The following is a 25,272-nucleotide window of genomic DNA, read 5'->3' as shown; positions in this document are numbered from 1 at the left end:
TTCAAAGATATTAGAAGTTTTATATATATATAAAATATTAAGTTTTATATTTATATAATATATAAAACAGATAGGTAAACAAAAATAATAAATTAACAGTGGTAAATATTACAGTAAATTTTTATTGAAAAACAATTGGTAAAAAAATAACATAACTATTTAATCTGTACTAAATAATTTGATGGAAATAAATATCATTGTGTTTTTTCTGTGATATATTAATAATAAATTTCAAACCGACAGACAGACCAAGAGAAATAATTTTATAGGTCTACTGATTGGTTTCGTCAAATAATGAAATGATTGTATTTTGTACCATGGTCCTCTACTAAAAATTAAAGAGTTTTTGAACCCGTTTTACATTAATTATTTTTCAGTCGTACTGTATGTAAATCATCAAAGAATATTACAAGGTAATAATAATAATCATCTAAACTATGATTGTGAATAAAAATAAATTAAAATGTTTGTGTATAAAAAAAAGATAATGAATTCGTGTGAATAAATAATCGAAGTATAGAATTTTAATTTAAGCCATCTTCTTTATTAGGTTTTGATAAGTTCCAGAATAACATTGTTTTTAGTACATTTATAACACTTTAGTTCTAATTTCCATGTTAATTATTTTTAATATTATTAAGGAACACTGGTTATTCCTGCTGAATAAGAAGTATCAGTAATTATTTACTCATCCTAGCTATCTGTTTTATGATTTGTTTAAAATGTTTAATACTAGTGCTTAAAGATTTACTTCTTCACACAAATGATTTAAATGTAAGCCTCAAAAGTTTTGTAAGAAACTGAAATTTGTAATAATGCTATAGTTATTTTGTGAAATGCATAGTGCATTTATTCATTGAACAGTATGACAAAAAATAACAAAACTAAAGTTATTAATAACTTGAGTTTCAGATTAATGTAATTTTTCTTCCAAGCCATTTGTAGCTAATTGGCACCTTCCTGGAGTAAATAGTAACGAGGTGTAATTAGCTGCATAAGGAATTTTGGGAGAAAGAGTTTCATTAATTTGAAACTGGTTGTCAAACTTTAAACCTAATATTGACTCATTAATTAAAATTAAATGTAAAAAAAAAAATTGTATTTAGAGAATAAAAACTAGAATTCAGATTTTTAAAGGAAGAAAAACATGGAAGAGGTTAATGAATCGGGTTTTCTCCAAGGGAAGTAATTTTATTTTAATAGTTTTAAAACAAATTTAAATTTACCCTTTTACAAAACAATTCAAAATTTATTTTTATTTGTAAGCTAAATAAGCTCAAGTTATGTCACTTTAACACTTCTCCAAAATTCTACTCGTATTTTGATCTCAATGTGTTTAATAAATATTTTATATTACATCTTAATTAATTCTTAACTTTATATCTACTCATAGTTTTTACAGTAGATCATTCTTTCCATTACTAAATTATAACTTAAGTCAGCAGTGGGAAGGGAGGCTTGGGTAAGATGAGATCCTGCCACAATTCCTTACAGTTTGATGATTCCACATCGTGCAGAGTAAGATCTTGGAAATTGAAGATTATAAAGTAAAGTAAAATGCTTATGGCTATATGATGAAGGGCTTAACAAACCCTTGGCCAGCCTACAGTGAAAATATTCACGATTCTTCTTTTATATATAATAATGTTCTATTTAACCATCGATTCTCAAACTTTTTCACCCGCTGTTCACATTGAAAACAAAAGTTTTCTAGGGGCCTCCAAAAAATTTTAACTTACCATCTGTTAAAAATAATTGCAATTGCTGTTTTTAAGTTGCACTCTTAAAAACAGCAATTGCAATTATTGTTTTTAAACATGTCATATCCTATTTCTGAGTTGAAACTTACATTTTAAGTGAGAGCAATTAAAATGCATATTTTGAAGTATTTTTCATAAAATTGCTTTCAATAGACTGTCAAAATAAAAAAAGACAAATTGGGGGGCACGTCCCTTAAATTTTCTGTGGGCCTTCTACTGTCCCCCTGAATGCCCCCAGCTCCCACAAGGGGGCATTATTGCCCACTTTGAGAACGATTGTTTTAAACTAATTTTTTTTTAATCGGGTACAAAATCTTCAACATTTATTTGTAACTTTTTTTTCTTTCTGGATTTTTTATCTTCTTTTACTGCTAAAAAGTGTTATTTGGTCTACATACAAATATGTATATAGACCACTAAAACTACTGTTTTTTGGTGTATTAATTTTACTTTTTTAAGTGAATATAATATGATTTTTACTTCATGATTTTTACTTCATGATTTTTTTTATCATAAACTATCATAGAATTATATATAATCTAACAGAAGTAAATGGTACATAAATGGGTGAGATTATAGGGTTTATGTTACTTAATTGGCTTAAGTTAATGTGTAGCATTAAGTATCTTCAAAATAATTATTTTAAACTATATTAAAAATGACTTGGTCATTATTAAAAAAAAAAATAAAATACTTTTCAAAGTTTATTCATTGCAATGAAATGTTTTTAAATGAAATTCCTTTTATGACACTTTTACAGATAAAACATTGTCCCAGTAGTAGTATATAATTGTGAATGAGTTTGTAAATGTACTATATTGTTTGTTTTGAAGAAGCCACTGTAGTTATAGTTTAAGTTATAAAAGAAAGTTATAATTTATAAAGGAAATAAGTCTTAAGAATTCTTGAGAAAATTGTTTTTTTGATCAAGTTATTTTAATTTGGCATCCTAATCCGAATGAAATTATAAAGTGAATTCATCTAAGATCTTTTATTTTGATCTTCCTGATAAATTTGGTATTTGCAGTCATTCAGTTAGGGTGGTTCAGTTATAAATGTGTTAACCCTATTGTCAATGTAAAAAAGATGGGAACTAATTAATAAAATAATGTGAGGAATCAATAGCCAAGAGTGTTGTAAAAGATTGATTCAGTTTTGTTTCTGATAGCTATGGTACATTTCAAAAGTTTATAAACATATCTTATTGTTATTTTATTTTTTTTTCTATCATTTCGTCTAAGGATCACCCATGAATAGTCCCAAGTTCTTTGCTTTCCAAATTCTTTCATTTTTCCCCTAAAATTTTCTCCTTTCTTTGATCGATTCACAGTGTTTCTTTTTCTGTTTCTCTGGAGATGTAGATTCTTCCCGCTAGTTTTCTGAAAGATTTCATTAAAAACTATTTCTTTGGAAATATTTAATAATTTGAGATATCTTCAGTTTGGAAATTACACCTAAAAATTGAACTTTTGAGTATGTCTATTTTATAATGTTGTAGTGTTATTGACATAAATACTATCAATATTTTAACCGGAAATTCTCTATTGAATCATATGCCTCTAGGAATTTTAGAAAAATAAATATTCCAGATCTAATTTTTTAATAAGATTATTATTATCTTATAATTCATTTTTTTTTATAAATATAAAAGTGTTCTTTTAAAGATCAGCTGTATCAAACCAACTAATATTTTAATTTAACATTGATTTTCAATTTTTTTATCTTTACTAGTAAGAACTGTTTTTAATTGGCTTTTAAACTAAAACTGAATAACAATTGGTAATACTTTTTTTATCTAAAGAAAAAAAATAGATTTTCTAATTTTTTACAACTGGAAATAAAGTACCAATCTCTTCTCTGAACGGTGTAATCATTCCCAAAAATACTTCTTTTTTTTTCAAGTAAAAATATTTCATTTAAGTATATTGCAACTAGTATTTCAGTTACAATAGACTTAAATTAAGTATTATTTAGAGTAATTTAAGTAAAACTTATGGAAAGCCCACTTTACCTTTGTTATCCTTTTGAAAAACTTTTTTTTTTAATTTTTTGTAACCAGTAAGGTCAGGGGGGAAATGAAAACATCAAGTTTAACTTTGTACCATATTGGATGCTTATAAAGAAAGAATAGAGTAATACACTAATAGGCAAAATTATACTTTCATATAAGATATATTTTTTCATAAATTTTTATTTTATTGAAAAAATTGTTAAGATTAAATTATAATTACACACCATAATTTTCTGTCAGGTTTTAACTTATTTATTTTTAATTTTTGAGGTTAATTATTTAGTTGAAAATATCGATTATTTAATTATTAAATTTTTATTTTTTATATTTTCCAGACAAATGTTGGACTAACAAAGATAAAATAACGCCCAGGTATGTAAACGATTGGGTCCAGATCATAGTTCATTGTTCAACAATCATCAACCACCATCATCATCAACAATAAAACCATTATCAAAATGGAAAATAACCATTACTATTTACAGTAAGCCACATGAATATAAAAAAATCAATTTTAGAAGGGATTCTAGAGAAAGCCCTACAAAAAGCAGAACATTATTCTTAGATTCTTACATTTAGCCTACATCGGATAAGGGTTCTGACCTTTCCAACATGACAACTCTGCAGCCACGAAACTATGGATCCTTACAGGTGATTCAAAGTTATTTTGTACTAATTATAAATTGAAGGGGGATTCAAGTTATCGATGAAGCCATTATCAAAGTGGCATTCGTGGTGTAAAAGTATTTTTAAAAATTCAAATCTAATGATGTTTTGATCTCATTGAATCAAACTCCTCTCATACACTCGTATCTTTTTACTCCAATTATTATTTGCCTATTGTAACGGTTAATTCTTAAGTGAAAATTTATCCTTGGAGTAGATTTACAATATTATAATAAAACAGTATACTGCTTTCTGAGTAGTTATGCATTTTCACAACTGATATTACAATTTAATCGACAAAGATGTTGAATATCATTACATATGAAGTTTTATTGAAAGTAGCTAGAATATGTGTATTCTTCAGATTTACGATTAATTGTAAGTATCAGATTAGAAAGCATCGTAAGATATAAAATATTAATTAGAAGTAGATTTGTGTCTATTGTTAAAAATCTTAGAATTCCTGTTTATGCCCTTGTTCTCTTTAGAGTCAATATATGAACTTCCCTTGCATAATACATAAGTTTTTTTAAAGGCAGAATACTATTTATGTTCATAGCAGAGTACACACTGCAGTGCATTCATGTCATTAAAATGAAGAAAAAAAATTCTTTTGAGCTTCTGGCTCATCGTTATTTAGCTGAAAAGCAAGTAAATTATAAATTAGATTTATTTATTTTTTTTAATAAAAAAATTGAACTGAACGGAAGCCAGTAGTTCTAGTACCCACTACATATTTACTTTGTACATTAAAAATTATTTTTGTGACGCATGGAGGTAAATTGTTGTTCTAAACAAAAAAAAAACCAATTATGTTTAAAAAATATTATTTATGGCATCATTACATTTTAGAATATTTACCAAGTGTTAATCACAAACAGGCAGTTGATACTCGGTGCAGTTTTTGCACTTCGTTGTTTTTTTATAATTGTAACTAATAGTTACAACTAATATTGTTACTAATAGTTGTTTTTTATAGTTGTATGTAATTTATAACATGTGGCAAGCAAGAATCTGTGAACTTTTTCCTCCCTATATTGTGTCTTGCTCAACAGATGGACCAGCAACTTCTGTAGATATTACTTGATGACCTGTGGTGGTCTCAATTACAATTTTTCTAGTGGAAATGTGCATCAGTTGGGCATTTGACATGCGAGCTTCAATCACTCAATTGCCACAAAAAATGACATTCTGTTATTTTTTGTGATAACATTTTATTATTTTCACAATAATTTCTGTGCCATGAGTGAACTTATGTATTGCATGTTGAAGAACTTAGCCATCGGCCATCTTCAACATTAATGTTTAATGGTATACCTTCTTAGCATTAGGTCAATAGTGTCAACGCCAGTTTTATATTTATTATAGTAACTGATGATATCAGGTTTCTTTTTCAAATCTTTATTCACAGCCATATTCGAATACATGGTTGATATAAAAATTACAGCTTTATTTTTCTTTGGGACATAAGAGCACATAGTCAGTATGTTGTGAAAACCAAAAACAATCTGGTAGTGCTCTCTCAGAGCCATGATACTAGGTATATGGTGTTTATTTTTTTTTGTGCCATAAATGGTGAGATTCTACGATAGCAAGTGCTTGGCAAGGGGCAAAGTTGTGAAAAAATTGTCCATGCAGACGTTTTTCCCACTTCCTCTGTACGCAGATGCAAGATCATTTACCACTTTCTCTCCCTGATATTTTTCTTGGTTGTTATTTGCTTTGCCAGTGTAATAAATTATGCCATGCAAAGGATACTCATTTTTCAGCATCGCAAATCCATCAAATTTTGATTCCATACACAGCTAGCTTCAAAGGCATATATTAGGCAAATCCTGTGCAACCTCAAAAAGGTTATTGCTGCTTATCAATCATTAAATTCTCCATAGGCTTATACATCTGAGATACATTTACATTGAGCATTGTTCACAGATCACGAATTGGAGCTGCCTTAACTTCTTTTTTGCGTTGACTGCAAGTATTACTGTCATCAAATGTTATTAATTAATCTTAACTGGTCTATGCTATTTTATTTTCCTAGAATTACTCAGATACTCAATAACGATGTTGACATCAAAATAACCAAATAGGAAACACTTTCTATTGCTGAAATATAAAAAATTGGAATATCACAGTAACAAGGTACCCGGGTGCGAAACAACGTTGGTAAAGTTGGGTATGAATATAAGGGTTAAGGGTGTAAGTAGGAGGTTACAGAATTAATGGAGCAAGAAGGGATTTGAATCTCTCTCTCTACTAGATGATATTTTTATTTTTCTGAAAGTAAAAATTCATTTCAAAAAGGAGTGTAAAGGAGAGTGTATGTCCGTTTGTTCCACCGTAGCAAATCAACAGTTGAACCGATTTAGATATCCTCCTTGAAATCCTTATTTTACCTGGAGTGCATAGGTTATATATATAATGTTTAAAAAAAACTTGAAAAAAGAGACATGTTGTTAAATATTAGTTATTTTATATTATTTAATATTTTAGATATTGCAAATAATTGAAAGCAAGTTTATCTCTGCAATAGATTTAAGACATTATAAGTATACCGCTTAGAAGTCAAGCCATTTTATAACTAATGTATCCTTTCAAATTTATCTTGTGCTTCAACGAAACTGAGCATGGTTTAAGGGGCGATAGTACACAAATTTTAGTAATAATATAATAATTTTGTCCCCCCAAAAGATTATCTTGCACGTATTTTAGTATTATAGAGTAATTTAAATACTTTTATCATTTTAATACTGGCTCTTAAAGGGTATTTTATGTTAAAAAGAATTTTTTTTTTTTTTTTCATTTTTCGGCTTCATTGCTAGAATTATTATTGCATCTTCAAGTAAGCACTGGGTATGAATGTCTGTAAATAGTTTGAGTTGGTTGTTTGTTTGTTAACTACAAAAAAGACCTCAAGAAACCAAATATATAGTTTAAAAACTATAAGTCATGAAAAAAGCACGTGTTAATAAAGAATAAATTGATTGTTTAGATTAACGTTCAGGTGACATTTGTAGGTTATGTAAAATTTCAAGCAATGTAGTATTAATGTAGCACACTGATATTTAATCATTTAATATGCCCACTGTTTTGGATATTACTGTAGTTGCATATGAAAATATTTTATCTGCAAAACAAAAGCATGTCCATAGGTAGGAGTACCAAATCTGCAAGTGTAGTGAGAAAAATATTAAAACAAACGTTTTATTACACACCCCAGTTATCTTCCTCTCGCACGTGCGCGCGCGCTCACATACACACAAACATAAACACAAACAATATTGTCACCAATCATGTATAGATTAAATCACCATTGAATAAAGTGCTTCCATCTCGTCAATTGTAGAGCAGAAAATCCACCCACCCTTTTAAGTTAAATTTAAATTAAGATTACAGCTACTTCTGTAAGAAGTACCTGTAAACAAACATCTCTTAAAAACTTGTACACATAGATGTAAATTCCTTGATAATTTGCCATCCACCATCAACTAAGTATTTAATAGAATTCACTCAAGATGTGATTGAAAAGTGTTATGACATTGTAATTGAATATAAGCACAATCAATATTCTGGTATATCAATGGAGCTAGCTATTAACCTAGAAGCAGATGATAAAGAAAAAATCAGATATTTGATGTTTAATGCATTCCAGATCAGTTTGCAACTTATCAAAATATTCCTAGATGAATGCAATAGAGCAAAATCTGCATAAGATAGCTTTCTCCTACTGTGAAAATTTATGTGAAATAGATCATTAATAAAAATTATAAATAGAATAGGTTATTAATAACAGAGCCCTGGGGGGGATTATACAATTCACCCAAAGGTTATTGCTCACACAAACACCCACAATTATGCAGTTATTTCTTTTTTGCATATAATACACAAACCATTTCAAAGCTAGACTTCTAATTTCAGTACTGTACATTTTAAATAAAGGCGAATTTGATGATTGTATTGCAAATTCATTACTCACCCTCCTGAGTCCCAAATTACACGAGTTAATTTTTGGATAAAACCTAACCAACTTTTTTTAATTACTTTCTCTAGAAATTAAAAAAAAAAAAAAAACAAAGTAAAGTGGGCCGATAGTTGCCAACCACATCTAAAGAGCCTGATTTATCAACTGGAACAATTTCTGCAGATTTCAGGGTGTAAGTAAATTTACACATAACAAGACTACTATTGTTTATAGTAGATAAGATAGGAATACTTGAACAGAGATTTTCTTAACACAAGCGAACAGATCTTATTGGTACCTGGTTTTAAGAGACTATATATACACATACCAAGCTCATAATAACTAATAGCATTTAAAGAATGGGAGAATTAGTGATCATGATAATTCTGCATCATTCTATCATTTACAGTACCAGCGCTACTGATAACTTTTAGATACTACAACAAAGTATTCATTAAAAAAATATTAATTTCATCTTCATCAAAAACAACATTACCATTTATACATATTTTTGATAGTTTATTTGTAATAGTAGACATATCAATATACTGGTTTATAATTCTCCACTATCTTTTGGTAGGTAATTCCCTCATTTCTAAAATATTGTTTTTTAGCTGTCATAATCCACACATCTACTTTTAGTAATGTTGATGCCTGGCAATGCAATCTATAATTGAATTTCAAATTAACTAGAACAAAGTACATTTGGTAAAGAACATATAGTGGAAAAAACTTCCTTATATGAACTCTGTATATGCAAATCCCATGAATTTAAAAAACCATCAACCCAAGTATTTAATAAAATTCACCTGATGTAGATATTTTATTTTTAAAGCATTAGGAACTAATTTAATTACAAAACTATAAGCCTAAATTATCCAGATCACTCTGTATTACAGTTTTCAACCTATCAAGATTTTTATGAATATACTAGAGCAGTACCATCTGCAAAAGTTATAACTTTACCGTAAAATTTATGTGAAAGTAGGAGATCAATAAAAATTATAAAGATCCAAGAACCATATTCATTAACAATTTTACCTTTATCAGAAACAACATTTACATATATTTTTTTTAATTCTTTACGGATTCTTTGCAGGTAATTCTCTCATATTTCTAAAAATTTTTTAGCTGCTGTAAAATCCACAGATCTATCTTTTCTTAAACTTAATGTATTCGTTCTTAGTTTTGTGGCTGTGAGAATTTTTATGCCATTATCTTATACAACCAGTCTCTTTGAGAAATGGTAATGTGCCCAACTTTATCCATGACTTAAAAAAAATATATAGATTTATTTTAAAATAAATAACAGATTTTGATTGATTAATATAACCTAATATAATACCTAAAATGTTATTAAACTGAAAATCTACATCATTATCAAGAATTTCCCTCCAGTCATGTTCAAATAAATATGATTTTAATCCAGGACCTGTTTAAAATCCTTTACAAATTATTTTGGGTTATAGCTAACAGATAGCCCCTTATTAACAGGTAGTTAGTTCCTTAAAGTGTGTCAGAGTGACACTTTAAAGAGTGCCCAACACACCCTCAGTAAATCTTGTATCAGCATTAACTAAAGAGTGGTAGCCATTCATGCTAAGTATTTCTAGATATTGTTCATCATTACTGTTTTATTCTTTCATTAATATTTAAGTTGCAGTATTTTTTCAATATGATATATTAACTTGATTGGAATCATAGGAAAAAGATCTTTTGCTTATTCCAGCTGCAGACATCGAGAATGTAGAATGCTGTTTTAACCAATCCTTCTCCTTTCAGAATATGTTCCAGCCAGTTAGTTAGCTCTCTTATTTTGAATATTTTTCTGATTAAGCTTCTATTCTTGTAAGCAATTTGCTTGTTAAATCTTCATTTTCCAGTCCATCTGTTCATTTAACCCCCATTCTCCTCCTTACAGATACTCTAGCCCCTTTTTTCCCATTCCTGTAGTGTCCATGTTTCATATGCTTATGGTAGTATATACAAACATACCTAATTATCAATAATTTTTTACATGTTCAACTGTGTTTTTTCCTAACTGCATCCTTGATTTTAATAACCAATTCCCGATTCAGCTGCAATTCTCTAATTAATGTTGTATATTTGGGTTCCACCTTTGTTTTCTGTCTTTTAATTATTTACACTAGTTTTTCTATTTGACACAGTATACTTAGTCCTTTACCTCTTACTATATACCTATTACTAATAGTTTTAATTAGCCTAATAACATCTGCAGTACCTCTATTACTTGTAAATCTATTTTGTTTTATATAGTTGTGTGCTTCATTTTTTTTTTTTACTCTGTGTTACTGTTGAAGAGAAGATTAAAACTTGACCTTCTCTTATGCTTCTTGGAAATGGAATCGTGATAGTTTAAGAAAATCTGATTATATCCCACAGTTATAAATTTCATTATGTAATTTTGTTATCTCTTGAAATCCTTTAAAACTTAATCATTTATTTTGATGCTGATAAAACTTCCAATTTTGGTTTTGCTGCTTCTATAGAAGACCATTTCGCTTCATTTTGAGCAGTGTTGTACTTATTCCTCCTTTCAAATACCTTTTCCTATTCCTATAACACTATTATCTTTACTGGCAATTTCTTTAGTGCCTGTACTTCTACTTATTTCATGTTGCTGCTTTTACTTTTTTTGCACATAAGTTTATACCATCCTGTTTTTTTCTGAATTTCCTACGTATGAGCGGTCTCACAAAGCCATTTCTTCTTTACTTTTTGTGTTGCTCTTCTTAATTTCTTATTCAGTTTTCTACATGACCTCTTGTCATATTTCTTGTAAGAAGAAAAATACCCCATGTCCACAGAGATCACTTCATTTGCCATTCGCAATTTGCCAAGGGGACTGGCACCTTGCATACCCACAGAGCTTGCTTTGGTCGCCATTCCCATTTAACCAGAGGGCTCAACTCACTGTATGTTATCTCATGGTTGTGAGAATAATACTGAAAAATAATATTTTTAGTATTCAAACTTTATAGAAACCTGAAAAAGAAACTAAAGATAGAATAATAGTAACTATGGTAACTAAAGTGCACACAACTTTAACAATAAAAATTCCTAACTTATTTCTGTTGCCATGGTAACAGAAATATGAAAGAAAAGGATCAATCTACATTTTCTTTAATGAATATCTTTAATTTAGAGTTTCACTGTGAATTAAATTGAAAATCAGACATTATTTGCAGAGATATTATAAGAGCACTCCATTGCACCTTCCAAAAGAGTGCCCCATAGGAACCCTGTTTGTTACCAGTTGGTGATGATTGGTCTAGCCTCCAGTGAAGAGCTTACATGCCTCATCGCTTTAGCCTCTTACACAGTTCACATGGGAAGCATATTATTCCTGTTAAAAAGAAATTTATTTAGTATTTTATTTCAAGTAAATTTAATTCTATTATTTGTATATTATTCATTCGAATCATTCAGTTCATTAAATCCCTTCTAAAAGTAATCTGTATTACCATTGGAAGGCAGAAATCTGTTAATCATTTATTTTTGTAGCTTACAATTAACTCTGAAGTATTGTAAGTTCTATTTATTTATAGTTTCTTTAATTATTACCGTTTGAGCAACTTATACCATAGAATTAGTAAATTATAATAGAGTAGTGTATGATACTGCAATCAATTTTTGTTTTATGTACTGGATACATTTTATATGCAAATTTAACTATAGTTGACATAAAAAATGTTAGAAAGAAAAATAAAGTCGACCTCCGTGGCGCGAGTGGTAGCGTCTCGGTCTGTCATCCGGAGGTCGTCTCGAGTTCGAATCCTCGTCAGGCATGGCATTTTCACATGCTACAAAAATTGTCATTCAACTCATCCTCTGAAGCAATACCTAATGGTGGTCTCGGAACTTAAAAAAAAAATAGAATGAAAAGTAAATGGTAGAAAAAAAAAGTGAATCCACACCGGGTCGGTCTAGTGGTGAACTCATCATCTCAAATGAACTGATTTCGAAGTCGAGAGTTCTAGGTTCAAATCCTAGTAATTGCAGTTACTTATTTTCAGACACTACCCACCGGGTTGGTCTAGTGGTGAATGCGTCTTCCCAAATCAAATTACTTGGAAGTCGAATAATTATTCCTTTCGGTCATATATTTATGGTTGTGGGGATAAAATTAATTGCTCCTATAATTGATCTTAATCCTGCAATGTGAAGGGAGAAGATAGTTAGGTCTACTGATGGTCCTGAGTGTGCGATTTGCGCTGAGAGGGGTGGGTAGACAGTTCATCCTGTCCTGATCCTGAACCCACAATTGAGCTTGAAATTGGTAATGTAATTGATGGTGGTAATAGTCAGAATCTTAAATTATTTATTCGAGGGAATGCTATATCTGGTGCTCCGATTATTATCGGTACTAGTCAGTTGGTGTTATAAATTTGATCATTTTTAATTATTGATCCTGGTTGTATTAATTCTGTGCGGATAATTACTCCTTATTGTTCCCAATATTCTAGCTCAGAGTCCAAAGATGAAGTATAGAGTTCCAATATCTTTGTGGTTCATTGAAAATATTCATTTATTCATTAATAATGGGATGTCTGATTTAGGTGATAAATTGTAAATTTATTTAAGGTTGATAACCTCTCATTATTTTGCTTTATATTCAATTATGATTCTATATTGCAAATATAGTGATGCATTTATTTGCTAAGGCTTATTTATAATAATAATTTTAACTTTGAAAGTTAATAGTTTTTTTTAACTTAAATCCTTCTTATTTTAGTTTAATTTAAAAATTATTATCATTGGGATTCCTATTAGGTTTAATAGAATTGGAATAATTGATTCTCTTTTTATTATGTTTTATTTATTTGATTTAGTTATTGTTGGAATTATTATATTTAGGTATATATAAATTTGTTAAATTTGTTTGTGTATTAATTTGATTTAAAAAGTTAATATTGTTAACTTTATACTTTTAATACAAAAGTATTTATACTTTTTAACAAATGAGGTAATTTACAATTTTTTCTCTTCAAAAAACAAAATTACCATTTATAATACTTTTAAAAAGGTACGTTCATTATAATTATTTCATGGTTGTAAAATTAGTACATAGCATTAATCTATAAAATTGTTACTCATTCATTAAAGTGTACAGTTTTTTGATATCTTTTCAGTATTGCAAAACAGGCTGTTATAACATATAATAACAGACTCTTAACAATTTAATATATTACTTATGTAAAATGATTTAAGCTTGTTATCTCACTGCTTATTATTTTATATCAAAAATAATTTTTTGAAGCAAAGTTGCTTAATGCAGCCTTTCGGATGCGGAGTCAACAGAGAAAAAAAATAGTATCTGTTAAATATTACCAAAAATATATTAAGTCGCTATAAAAAGATTGTTATATCAATATCATTTTTTTCTTTCATAAAGCCTGTAGTTTTATTATTATTGATTTTGCAGATATTACTTTTTCAAAATATTGTAACTATAAATTGAGTTGTGTTAGTTTTCCTTTATCATCATTGTAAACGAAGAACCGGTTGATGCTGAAATAGTATTTTGAGTCAAAAATACTGTTAAGAGAAATTAGAATGAATCAATCAATACATATAAAGTAATTCAACCAAAATATTTTTGTGGTTTCATTATTTTTTATTTTATTTCTTTTATAAGTTATTCCCTAACATATTGCAGTCCAAAACATGTATTTTTCTATTCTTATCCCAGCCTGCTAAGTATTTATGGGTAAATTTGTTTAATATATCAAATCATTTAAAGTAATACAAAAAAATATATCTGAAAAAACAGTTTAAAATATCTGAATGGCGACCGAAGTTAAGTTAACTCTTTGGGTATTCAAGGGGCCGTCCCTCTGTAACACAGGAATGGCGAGCACTGCGGCCCTGGGAGGCCCTGATTTGGGTCGAAGTTTTACCTTGGCTTTGGGGGTCCAGGTTCCGACTAGTCTTTAATAAATTACTGAATTATTTGAAAGATCTTCACATAAATTTATATGAATAAAATTAAACGTTCTTTATCCACAAATATTGCTGTTGTACAAACAGCAATTGTTAAAATCTAATTGAAGTATAATCAACAATAAAATAAAGAACCTTAATTTTCTTTATCTTAAAATAAAATAACTTTACATTAAATGCAATAATAGTTTTTCTCGAATTATTTTTATTAATATATCATAAATTGCCATATTTTATATTTATATATATTTTCATTCAATTATTTTTTTAACTCTTTGCCAGTGGATTAAAGATATTTTAATAATAATTTTTCCATATAAAAAACTTAATTTGTGACTGTAGGCTTATCCTCAAAGATTCAAATATTGTATCATTTTTATTTTTGCAAGTCTCTTAATAAAATATTAATGAACAAGTTTGTTGTTAAATAAAGAATTTTTGCTCAGGAAATAGAAACTGAGTTTTGTACTTCAAGATTCATAATGGCATGACAAAGAAATACACCAACAATCTATAAAGAACCTCAAATGCCTTTATCAGGCATGATGGGTAAAATTGCATTTACTTGTGTAATATAAATGTTGTTATAATGATACTGCAAATTAATAATCATGGTCTGCAATTCAATGGATATAACAGAGGTAGCCAAACGTCTGAATTTATCTAGTTGTAAATTCCATTAAATTAAATAAATTATTACATGAATTTTATGCAAATCTATCATTTATTCCATTGAATGAATTATTCAATTTTTATTATTATTTACTGTGAAGTAAATTCATTTGATAAATTTAACTTACTTTTGCCTTGTCAATAAAGCACTTTTTTTTCAATAGCAGTGGTCTATATAAGTTATTTGTAAATCTATGCCTATTGTGTATCACCTTACACTAAAAATAGTTAACTGAAAGAAAAAATTTATCGGCTGAGTTATCTGAAAAATCCAAACTGAACAAATTACTATATTACAAAAATAAAAATCTCTTAATACAACTTTAGATAATGAAGTAAATTTCATATTGTGTGTATTTAAAATAAAATAAACATGCTAAATGGGTGACGATTGAATGGAGGAGAGTTTTAAACAATAGTGAAACTCCATACGCAACAGACTCAGAATTTCAGAACACACAGGAGGCTTCATAAATCCTACAGAGTTGGCAGCCAATATGTAAAGTGATTAAGCTGTTTACTGCTGCAGTAAACATCAAAAAGAACTACAGATTTTTACAAGATGCAGTTTTTTTAAGGTATAAATAACTATTACTAATTATATTTATTTTTTTCATTTGTAGATGGCTTGGTTAAAAGAAGAAGGATTTGGAGGTATCATGGTTTGGTCTGTAGTTATGGAAGACTTCAGAGGGTCTTGTGGAACAGGAAAATTCCCATTAATGAATGCAATGGGACAAGAATTAGATGGTTACACAGTAAAATTAGAATATGATGGTCCTTAGGAAACTTCTAATCCTGTTGGTGGTGGCGGTGGTTATACAACTAAAGATCGTAAGTTCTTTACCAAAAATAAAATAATAAATTACACTGTATACATTCTGTATAACGATAACAAATTTTTAATTTGCTAGTTTAATTTACTTACTTAATGTAAGAATTATCTTATTGTTCCAAGCTGTATGAAATTAGTTTAACTGTGGAAAAGAATATAAACTGTTTTTGTGAATTTTGAGTATCCAAATAACCTTTACTTTTTGCAACACGGTTAAATAATTATTAAAGAAACCACATCCTCCTCATTCTGTATGTTTAGAATTGACACATTTTTAATAACAATCTCATTATCTAATATATAAAAATAATATAATCTCTATAATCATTATGTAGAGTTATTAATGTCAGTTTATAAATATCAACTGAATTTTTTCCACTAAATTTCTGCTCGCACATCTGTAGTTGAATAAATGATTCTTTACTGAGGATGTCCATTAGCTGCCATAACTTAATATCTGTTAGTTTGCCAGAGTGGCTGTCACAAAATTTAAATTTGAATAAGGCTTTGCATTTTTTATTCACTATAAAATTCAGATATCACTAAGAGACTGTAAGTGAGTATAAAACTGCTGTTGCTTAGAAGATGAATAAATAATCTCATCGGTTGTAAGCGACCTTACATGAAATCCAAATCGTTCATGAAAATTAGTAACGTACAAACATCTCCAAGAATGAGCATCCAACACCAGGCAGGCATACTAGGAAAAGAAAGAAATGTTTTTCCATTGTATTTTTCACTTTATCAAAAATATTGTTATAAATCAAAATGGGATTTTGATATGTAACAGACTTCAGCTGTTGAGGAATATAAAAAAATATAAGTGATGTTTTTCATTGTCCATTAATTACAATAAATTTCCCTCATATTTTATTATTTATATGTGAAAACTTATTCACAGTAATTTTATTTATGTAGTTCTATCTCACAATAACTTTAAATTTATGTAATTGTAAAGCTCCATTTGTTTTATTTCTTACAGACTTTTTTATTCTTAATCTTTTATTACTTTTCCTTCATCTTCTGGAATAAAATAAATCTTCTTCATTCCCTTAACATCTCCACTTTTACAAATTATTTGAAATTCGGTGTTATTTTAAATACTGTTACTCTGTTAAAAGAAATCAACATTATTAACAGTTTCAGTTTTCCTAGTACTTGTTTCTCAATGCATTCTTTTTCCCTTGTTTGTATTTTTGAGAATATACCACTTACATTTATCTAAAGTGTCCATATCCACAGCACAGACCCAGTTAGAAATCAGATAAAGATAAAACCCATTAGACACCCCAAGGGAAGAATGGATCCAGGATCGATGAAGAGACTGAATAATTTAAAATCCAGTCCATCTATCTGTAGTGGACCACATAATAAGAAAAACAGCCCCATCAGTAGGAGTATTTCAAGCTTCTCTGTGGACACTGAGTTTCCACTTTCATTTCCTGAGAAATTATGGTACCTAGGTTCTGCGTATTAGTGATCAGCAACCTCAGCTCAAATGTATGCCTCAACTAATCTCTATTCTTTACGTATTAAACAGCTACCTGAAAACAAATTTAACCTTTCTTTATTAAGCAAACCAGTCTTCCATTCCTAAAATTGTACGCCCTGTGGAATTATCTGACTGCATTATAAACCATTCACCCAGATCCCCCACTGGAGGGTTAAGTGGTGGTAATCCTTTACTTGAGTGAGTAGATAATATTCCTGATATTGATTTGCGATGCTACTACCTCAGGTTCAAGTAGCTAGCTAAAAGTAGAACTCTTAATGGATTTGAACCCCTTACATGTTACTGTTTTTTTTACTTTTTGAACTGATGTAAGTAAGACCTAATTTTAATTGTGCCTGTATCCCTAACGTAATGTAATTTTTAAGTAAATTGTATTTGTTTTGTATTTGTAATCAGTATTTATTTAAAACAAATGAAAGTGAATTTTCTATTATTTGTGATAAAAAGGTACAATAAATTTGAAATTTAAGATAATTACTTTCTATATTAGCTTTTTATATTCTTTACTAGCAGTAATAAATTACAGTTCTTTGAGCCATACTCAAACACTAATTGTATTTAAGTGTGATTATTTACTTGTTTCTTTTAATTACAATTGTAGATATTATCTTAAAAGCAACTGGATGCAACACAATGTTCTCTATGAATCTTCCAAATGTAGACATACCAAAATAACACGACAGACATTCTGCTCATGACGGCATTCTACATACCTATATAAAGCACAAAAATATTCATCCTTCCAAACCGATTATTGAGATTTTCAAGACCTGTCAACACCTTCATCAGCAAATACTACAAGGCCACACAGGGGGCCACATACCTTTTAGATAATTGCTGAGAGATGGATGGAGCAATGCAGTTCACAAACCTATCAGAGTATATCAATTTCCTTCAACGTTTCTATTCCCTGTTCTATAGTTGTTTAACAACTATTATATTGTCTACCGGCCTGCTTCTTTCTCTTCATATACTTACAGAGAAAGCAAATTTCAGATCGGTTGAGTGTCCAACTCAACTGATCTGAACAAGAGTTGGACTGTAGTTTAAATTTTTAAAAACGTTTACATAAAATAATTATATTTCTGCTAAATCCAAAAGCATTTTACGATCTAGGAGTAACTATTTAATTTATGTGTGAGTATTGTTATTGTAATAGGCAACTTAATGTGTGTCACAAGTCACTCACAAAATGACATATAGAGCCGTACTCAAATACACCTATCATTTCATGATGGGCTTATTAGGGATTTTCCTGTGCCTTCTTTACTTAAATGAATATACTTTTGCATTTGTCTAAAAAAAATACCGGTGATGTTCAGTACTACACATTACATTTTCATTCTGTTTACTGTGGGGACTGGCCATTGTGTATAGTGAACATCATTATCATCAGAGAAAGTTAGTCTGACAGTGTCTTCTTTATCTCAGTTGTTGCTGTATGTGTATCATAATCATAAAAAAGAATGGAAAAGATAGTATACATCAGGAAAAATATGATATAATTTCCTTTTTTAAGCTGCGAAACCAGCAAAATCTCTAAAAATTTTAATATTTTTCTTCATAGAACTAAGATTATAATGAATATATTTTTTCCACAGGAAATGCAGTGTCATGTGAAGAGGAAGACGATTAAATATCATACCACCCAGATAAAGCAGATTGCACTTTGTACTATATGTGTGAAGGTGAAAGAAAACATCATATGCTATTCCCATAAAATCTTTTGTTCACCCTGAAAATGTGTGTGATTGGGCAGAAAACGTAGAAGGCTGTATGCATCATACTCAAGCAACACTACCTGCTAAGAGGAGATAAAATAATTATTATAATAACATTAAGTTTTCCTATTTTTTTTACAATGAGCTCATTTTCTATTTACTTTACACTGGTACAATTGTTTGTTCGGTCTACCTTTTTTGAATTTTATTTATGATTGGCCATTATTTTATACTGTACCTAATAATTATTATCTTTAATTTATAAATAGTATTAATACTTCTGTTTTAATTATGCAATTTTTTTTTAATGTTTTGTATTTTGTCAAGTAATGTTATTTGGTTTAAAAAGTTATTATGATTACTTTACTGCTTTTTTTACTGTAATTACTTTTACTTTACTTTTTATAATAACAAATAATTGTTTCTTTATTTTTTGTTTATAAAATAATTTGTTGATTTAAAAGTGTTGATTCCTTTATTGTAATTCTTTCCCGTGTTTGTTTTTATTTGCTTAATAATTTAAAAATTATTCTTAATGTTTTTCCTTTTTTCTAGATATTTGGTTCTGGTTTAATATTGACAATCTGTTGCTGATTACTTTACTTGTATTCCCTATTTATATAAAAATGTTTATTTTAATTACAAAGTTTTTCTGTAAATTGACAATTGATATTTTTAGTAGATCATCTGGAAAGATTCATTGCCAACATACTTAATATTCTTGCTTTGGTATATTTAATAAATCTTTTAAATAAATTGATGGTAAATTACTGGTCATTTTTTGTTAATTTCTTTTACATATAACATTTTTATGATCATAAACTTTAAATGTGATTTATATCTTCACAATTTATTCTGATACATTTGTATATTAATGATCATAAACTTTAAATGTGATTTATATCTTCACAATTTATTCTGATAATAATAATTACTAATTACTAATAATAATAATTATGGTGTCATACAGATTTTTTTTGTTGAAACTATTAGATAAAAAAATATATTTTTTGTTGAAACTATTAGATAAAAAAATATATTTATATATGTATGTATGTATGTATGTATGTATGTATGTATGTATACATACATGTAATGGTGTTTTTAACCGCTTACAATTACTTTGACATCTTTTGGTAATATTGAACAGTTATACTTGGATCATTTTTTTAAAAGTTATTATAATAAGCAGGCCGTAATGACATATAACAGCGAATATGATAAAAGTTTCTTATAATTTTCTATTGTAATATACAAAATATATATATATAAATAATTGTAATTGTTATATAATCGTTGCAGTTGATCATTGATATGGTGCAGGCCCCTTGGGGTGGTTGGATAGATTGATAAAACAGAACTAATTGATATGTATTAATATTTATTGATTTGTGTTACAAAATGAAATGCATAGTTTTAACCAAAATATAACAAAATGATTGTTTTAGCTTATATTTTTGTATGGAATTTCAATATGTTAAAAACGTTAACAAAAATTAAAAAAATATATTAAAAAATTGCCATTTATACATAAATAATAAAAATGTTTGTATTAAATAAATATTGTATAAAATATTATTGTGAATGTAAAATATTACTATAATATAATTATTTATATAGGTTTTCAACAAAAAATAGGCATCCTATTTTGATGTTTCGGTTTTTGTATCTGATCTTTGCACTCAAATCATCCATCTCACAAAAGATTTTCTTTATTTTGTTCAAAACCAGTTTAAATAGGTTAGGTGATAGTTCATCACCTCGTCTCAGCCCTTTTTTGACTACGAAAGGTTTGCCTATATTTTACTGTAATTTTAAATTTAGAGAATGTGTTTGTAAGAGTGAGTTTAATGAGGTTCATTTTTTCAAATTTTTGTGAGTTTAATGAGGTTCAAATTTTTTCAAATTTTTCTGGTCAACTCATATTCTCTCAAAATTTGAAAAAAGTCTCTGTCCACAAAATTATACGCTTTCTGAAATTTTGTAAAAGATATAAGAAAGGTTTGTTTCTGGATATGTAATATTTTAGAATCGATCAGACTTTGTATTTATTCTGAATATGATCGTCCTTTTTTAAATCCTTCTTCACACCCTTCTACATTTTCACAGTATTTTATAAGTCACTGGCAACAATGAAATACTTCTATAGTTGTTGACATCCGTCTTGGAGGTATAAATTATAAACAATAATTAATATAGCTTATTTATTTTTATTTATAATAAAATACTTATACAAATTGAATTGAAATCACAGGTATAAGTTATTATATTTATAGTTATAAGTTATAACTATTTATTCTATAATTTATAACATATAATATCTGTACAAAAAAATCTATTATTTAAAAAAAAGATGTTAAAATTTTCATAGCTTTTGTTTAATTAAATATTGTGATTTTTCCTGAATAATAAATTAAAATATAAAAAATTTTGTACTTCTGATTATTTTAATACGAATTATACCCATTTTATGTTTATTATTAAATTTAAAAATAATATTAATAAAATCTTTTCTCGAGGATATTATTTTTTTGGTTTTATGAGCACAACTGCTACAGTCATTAGCCCTCATCACACTCTTTAAAATAGGGATCCATGGGAGTTGACTGACGACTACCTCTCTGTAAATTATCCTGTATCTGTAAATTATCAGGTGTGTATCTAAAACGGTAGGCTTATACATTACAGATTCTAGGTGTTAGGTGTAAAAGTGAACAGAAAGTTTCTTAAGGAAAAATGTGACATTTCCCTTCGATTTTCCTTCTCTCCGGCATTTTGTATTTATTAATAAATTTATATATGAAAATCAGATTGAGAAGTATAAATAAAATATTTCATTTTATTAATTATTTATTTATATTATTTTAGTATTTCATGGTGACCGTATAAATTTTTATCATATTATGTGTTCTTAAGAAAATGCTAAGCATTTTTTTAGAACAAAATGACACCTTAGTTTTGAAAATCGATTGACAAATAACCAACTTACTGTGTAACCAAATAACCAAATAACTGTGTGCTATTTATTAATTTAATTATTTTAATTTATATTAGTAGCTTCTCGATTAAATCTGGTTTAGATTTGTCCTTAGTGAAGGCAGTTACTTTTATTTTGATTTGAATACTAGATGGTGCTGGTATTCTATGGCGGTTTAACCACACATCTCAGGAACGGTCGACCTGAGACTGTACAAGAATATAGATCATTTACATTCATACATATCATCCTCTGAAGTTAACTTAAGGTATTCCTTAAGGTGGTTCCAGAGACTAAACAGAAAAAGTGAGGGATAGGCGTCGGAATTTGAATTTTTTTTTGAAAGGATAAGTTACGAAATGATATTATATAGTATAATTTAAATTTATTAATGGACATACAAACAAAAAACCTTGAAATTCTTTTATCGTATTTAATAAACTCTTCTTTTCAATAAAAAATTCACTGTTCCACTTATCGGTCTAGACCATCCAAACTTTCTTTAAAAACAACATTTTCACTCGTTTATTTCTACGCTCAGAAGACAATTTCACTTTCATTCCACTCCATGCTTTTTACTCTTGATAACGCAACAAACAACTGTCCATGCCCAAAAATTTCTCCTCTCAAATCAATACCGACCAATTCAAAACTTTTTTCATACAAAAAGCTAATCGTAAAGGAAACTGAAGTCTCTTCAATGAAAACCCTTTTGTACTCTCATCGATCAAAGTTATTCTTGGAATATACATTGTTTCTCCTTGCTTACCTCCAGTCGAAATTTTGCACTTTAAAACATTATTCTCCATTCTTCTAACAGTAAATCTCGTTCCATCGCATAAACCATCTTTATGCTCAAATTTCTTAAACACATGACCGTCGAATTCTTCTTTAACTGCAAAACGTAATTTAAAAAATATATTAATAACATATGTATTGCGTATATTTTGGTTAAAGAAATAAATATATATTACAAGTATAAATAATAACAAGTGCAAGTAATAAATATATAATAATATAACAAGTATACACTTGACCACCACGGGACATCTACTAACGAATCGGGATTTTCCGCTAGCGATCTATACATTCCAGTGCCTGTTATCTGAGCACATTATTACTTTTTATACGGAATGACATCACTCTAACCATCAATGACATCAATGACATCAATGACATCACTGCTAACCTAAGCGGGACGGACACACTACAGACAGACAGACATACACAAATGTCAGTAGGGTAGAATTAACATTGTTAATATTATAAAAGTATGCAATTTTTTCAAAATAAAACTGGAACTGACAGTTGTTGTATTACATAAGAAAGAGCTGCTGTGTGAGTACCATCGCCTCATCTCCTTTATTCACACCTCTTCTACAAGTAGTGTACCATTTTAACCCGCCTACATTCATTACTCTTCTTGTTTGTTTGATTACTGATATTGTTAATATGTATCCTCTAAAACAAGTCTAATTTCCCATGAACTCGTCTCTTTCTCTTTAATTTTGAATTTCATTTATTTTCTCATACAACAGCACATTTCAAATTGTGTTAAAACATTCGTATTTAATTATTAAAATGACATGCTACCGGTATTAAAAAAATAACTGCTGTTTAAGAGTTACTTTTGTACATAACTGAAAAAACATTAAATGACCACCATTTTAGTTAAGAGTTACCTATTAGAATAACGTACCACAACTCTAACCTTTCCTTTAAACATTTTTGAATTGGGCCTGAAGAGGAGGGGACCTTGGGATGCGGTAGGTTTTTTAACCAAAAATTTATTTTTTTTAGGTAAAACCATTTGCTGAATCTCATTTTAAGAGTTGAAATTTATTTCAGTGTTACTATACTTCATGAATACTGTGTATATAAATTCTCCTTAATTCAGTACCATGAAAAACACTGTTTGCTTAGCGTAATTTTTTATCTTATAATCAAATCAGAATAATGTAATATTTTATTAAACTGAAGATGATGCATACAGGAGAAAATAGGATTGAAATGTCTTTTATTTTTTATCGAATCAAATGTAGATTTAAAATAACTTATGTTTTGAATGTTATAATTATAAATAAAGATTAGGTTTACGTTACAAATAAAGATTAGGTTATGTACTTGAAATAATCGGCTGAGTTTTCTATCTTGTTTAATTGTAACTGTGTTATTTGAGGATAATAAAGATTTATTTTACTTTTTGACTGGCTTACTCTTCTAACTTTAATTATATTCTGTGATTAACATGTTTGATACGATATACATCTATTAATTTTTCAAATATGTTGCTTGCAACAGGTAATAAATTTATTAAGAAAACGAGAATTCTTAATAAATCCACATCCTGTGTCTTCCACATCCTTATACGTCTCATCACCCCACATCCTCTGCTAATGATTATTTTAATTATAATTATTATAAATAATTTATTGTATAATTACATGCAATCAGAGTAGCACCACAAAATGCACGATTAGAAAATAAAAATTAGAAGCGATTAAAGTCCATATTATTTATTTACGTACAATATAAAATCATGAAATTATGTTTTGTAAAATGTATGAAGATATTAAATACAAAAGATAACAGCCAAATAATTCAAAAATCAAAAGGCATTAATGAAGATTATTGTAGCACATAAACATGTGCTAGTTTAACAAGTTTAACAGTTACAGAAGATTCAGGGTTTTTCAATTTTTAAATTAGTATTATTTAAAAATTCATCAACAGAGTAATATTGTTTCAAATATATGTATGTGATTGTGTGTGTGAATTAAATTTTTTTGTTGGGCGCCCTGAGAAGCTGTTGCTTGCCAGCGGGTGACTAGCGAAAGATAGAAAGCCGCAATTCAGGTAAGATTATTCTTCGACCACAGCGTATCACCAATCCAACGCCGAACCACGGCTTTTTATCTTTCGCCGGCTACCCAGTGGCAACCAACAGCTTGTCAATAACTGGTAATATGCTAACTAATAGCAGCTTTAAATATAAATTGAACCTGAAACAGATAATTATTTACTTACTTATTAATCATCAATAAATGTGTATAAACAGTTACATTTATGAGTAATTTAAGTATCATAAAATATGTAACAGTTAATTATTGTTAGGAGTAACTAAAATCCAAATCAAACTAACTTGAGAAAGTAAAGGATGAAGTGATTTCCCAACGTTTCGTTGAATGGAAT

The 25,272-nt window shown here is 28.4% G+C and overlaps 1 protein-coding gene across 3 annotated transcripts in view; it reads left to right on the top strand.

The window, feature by feature from the left end:
- Positions 1-24,287, top strand: part of LOC142319688 (endochitinase-like) — a 32,492-nt gene extending 8,205 nt beyond the window's left edge. For 2 of the 3 annotated variants that reach the window (XR_012755255.1, XM_075357245.1), the window contains 3 exons: positions 4,107-4,422; positions 15,658-15,868; positions 18,984-24,287. Coding sequence is in view for 1 of the 3 variants with exons in the window: in XM_075357245.1 (XP_075213360.1) it covers positions 4,384-4,422; positions 15,658-15,819 (201 nt within the window). In the remaining 2 variants the exon portion in view is untranslated. The remainder of the gene's footprint in view (positions 1-4,106; positions 4,423-15,657; positions 15,869-18,983) is intronic. The other variant, XR_012755254.1, reaches the window with a different exon arrangement.
- The last annotated feature ends 985 nt before the right edge of the window (positions 24,288-25,272 follow it).

Source organism: Lycorma delicatula, chromosome 2 (assembly GCF_047948215.1).
Source record: "Lycorma delicatula isolate Av1 chromosome 2, ASM4794821v1, whole genome shotgun sequence".
Taxonomy (NCBI): Eukaryota; Metazoa; Arthropoda; class Insecta; order Hemiptera; family Fulgoridae; genus Lycorma; species Lycorma delicatula.
Note: the sequence above shows the minus strand (reverse complement) of the source record. Positions and strands in the feature narration are given on the sequence as shown.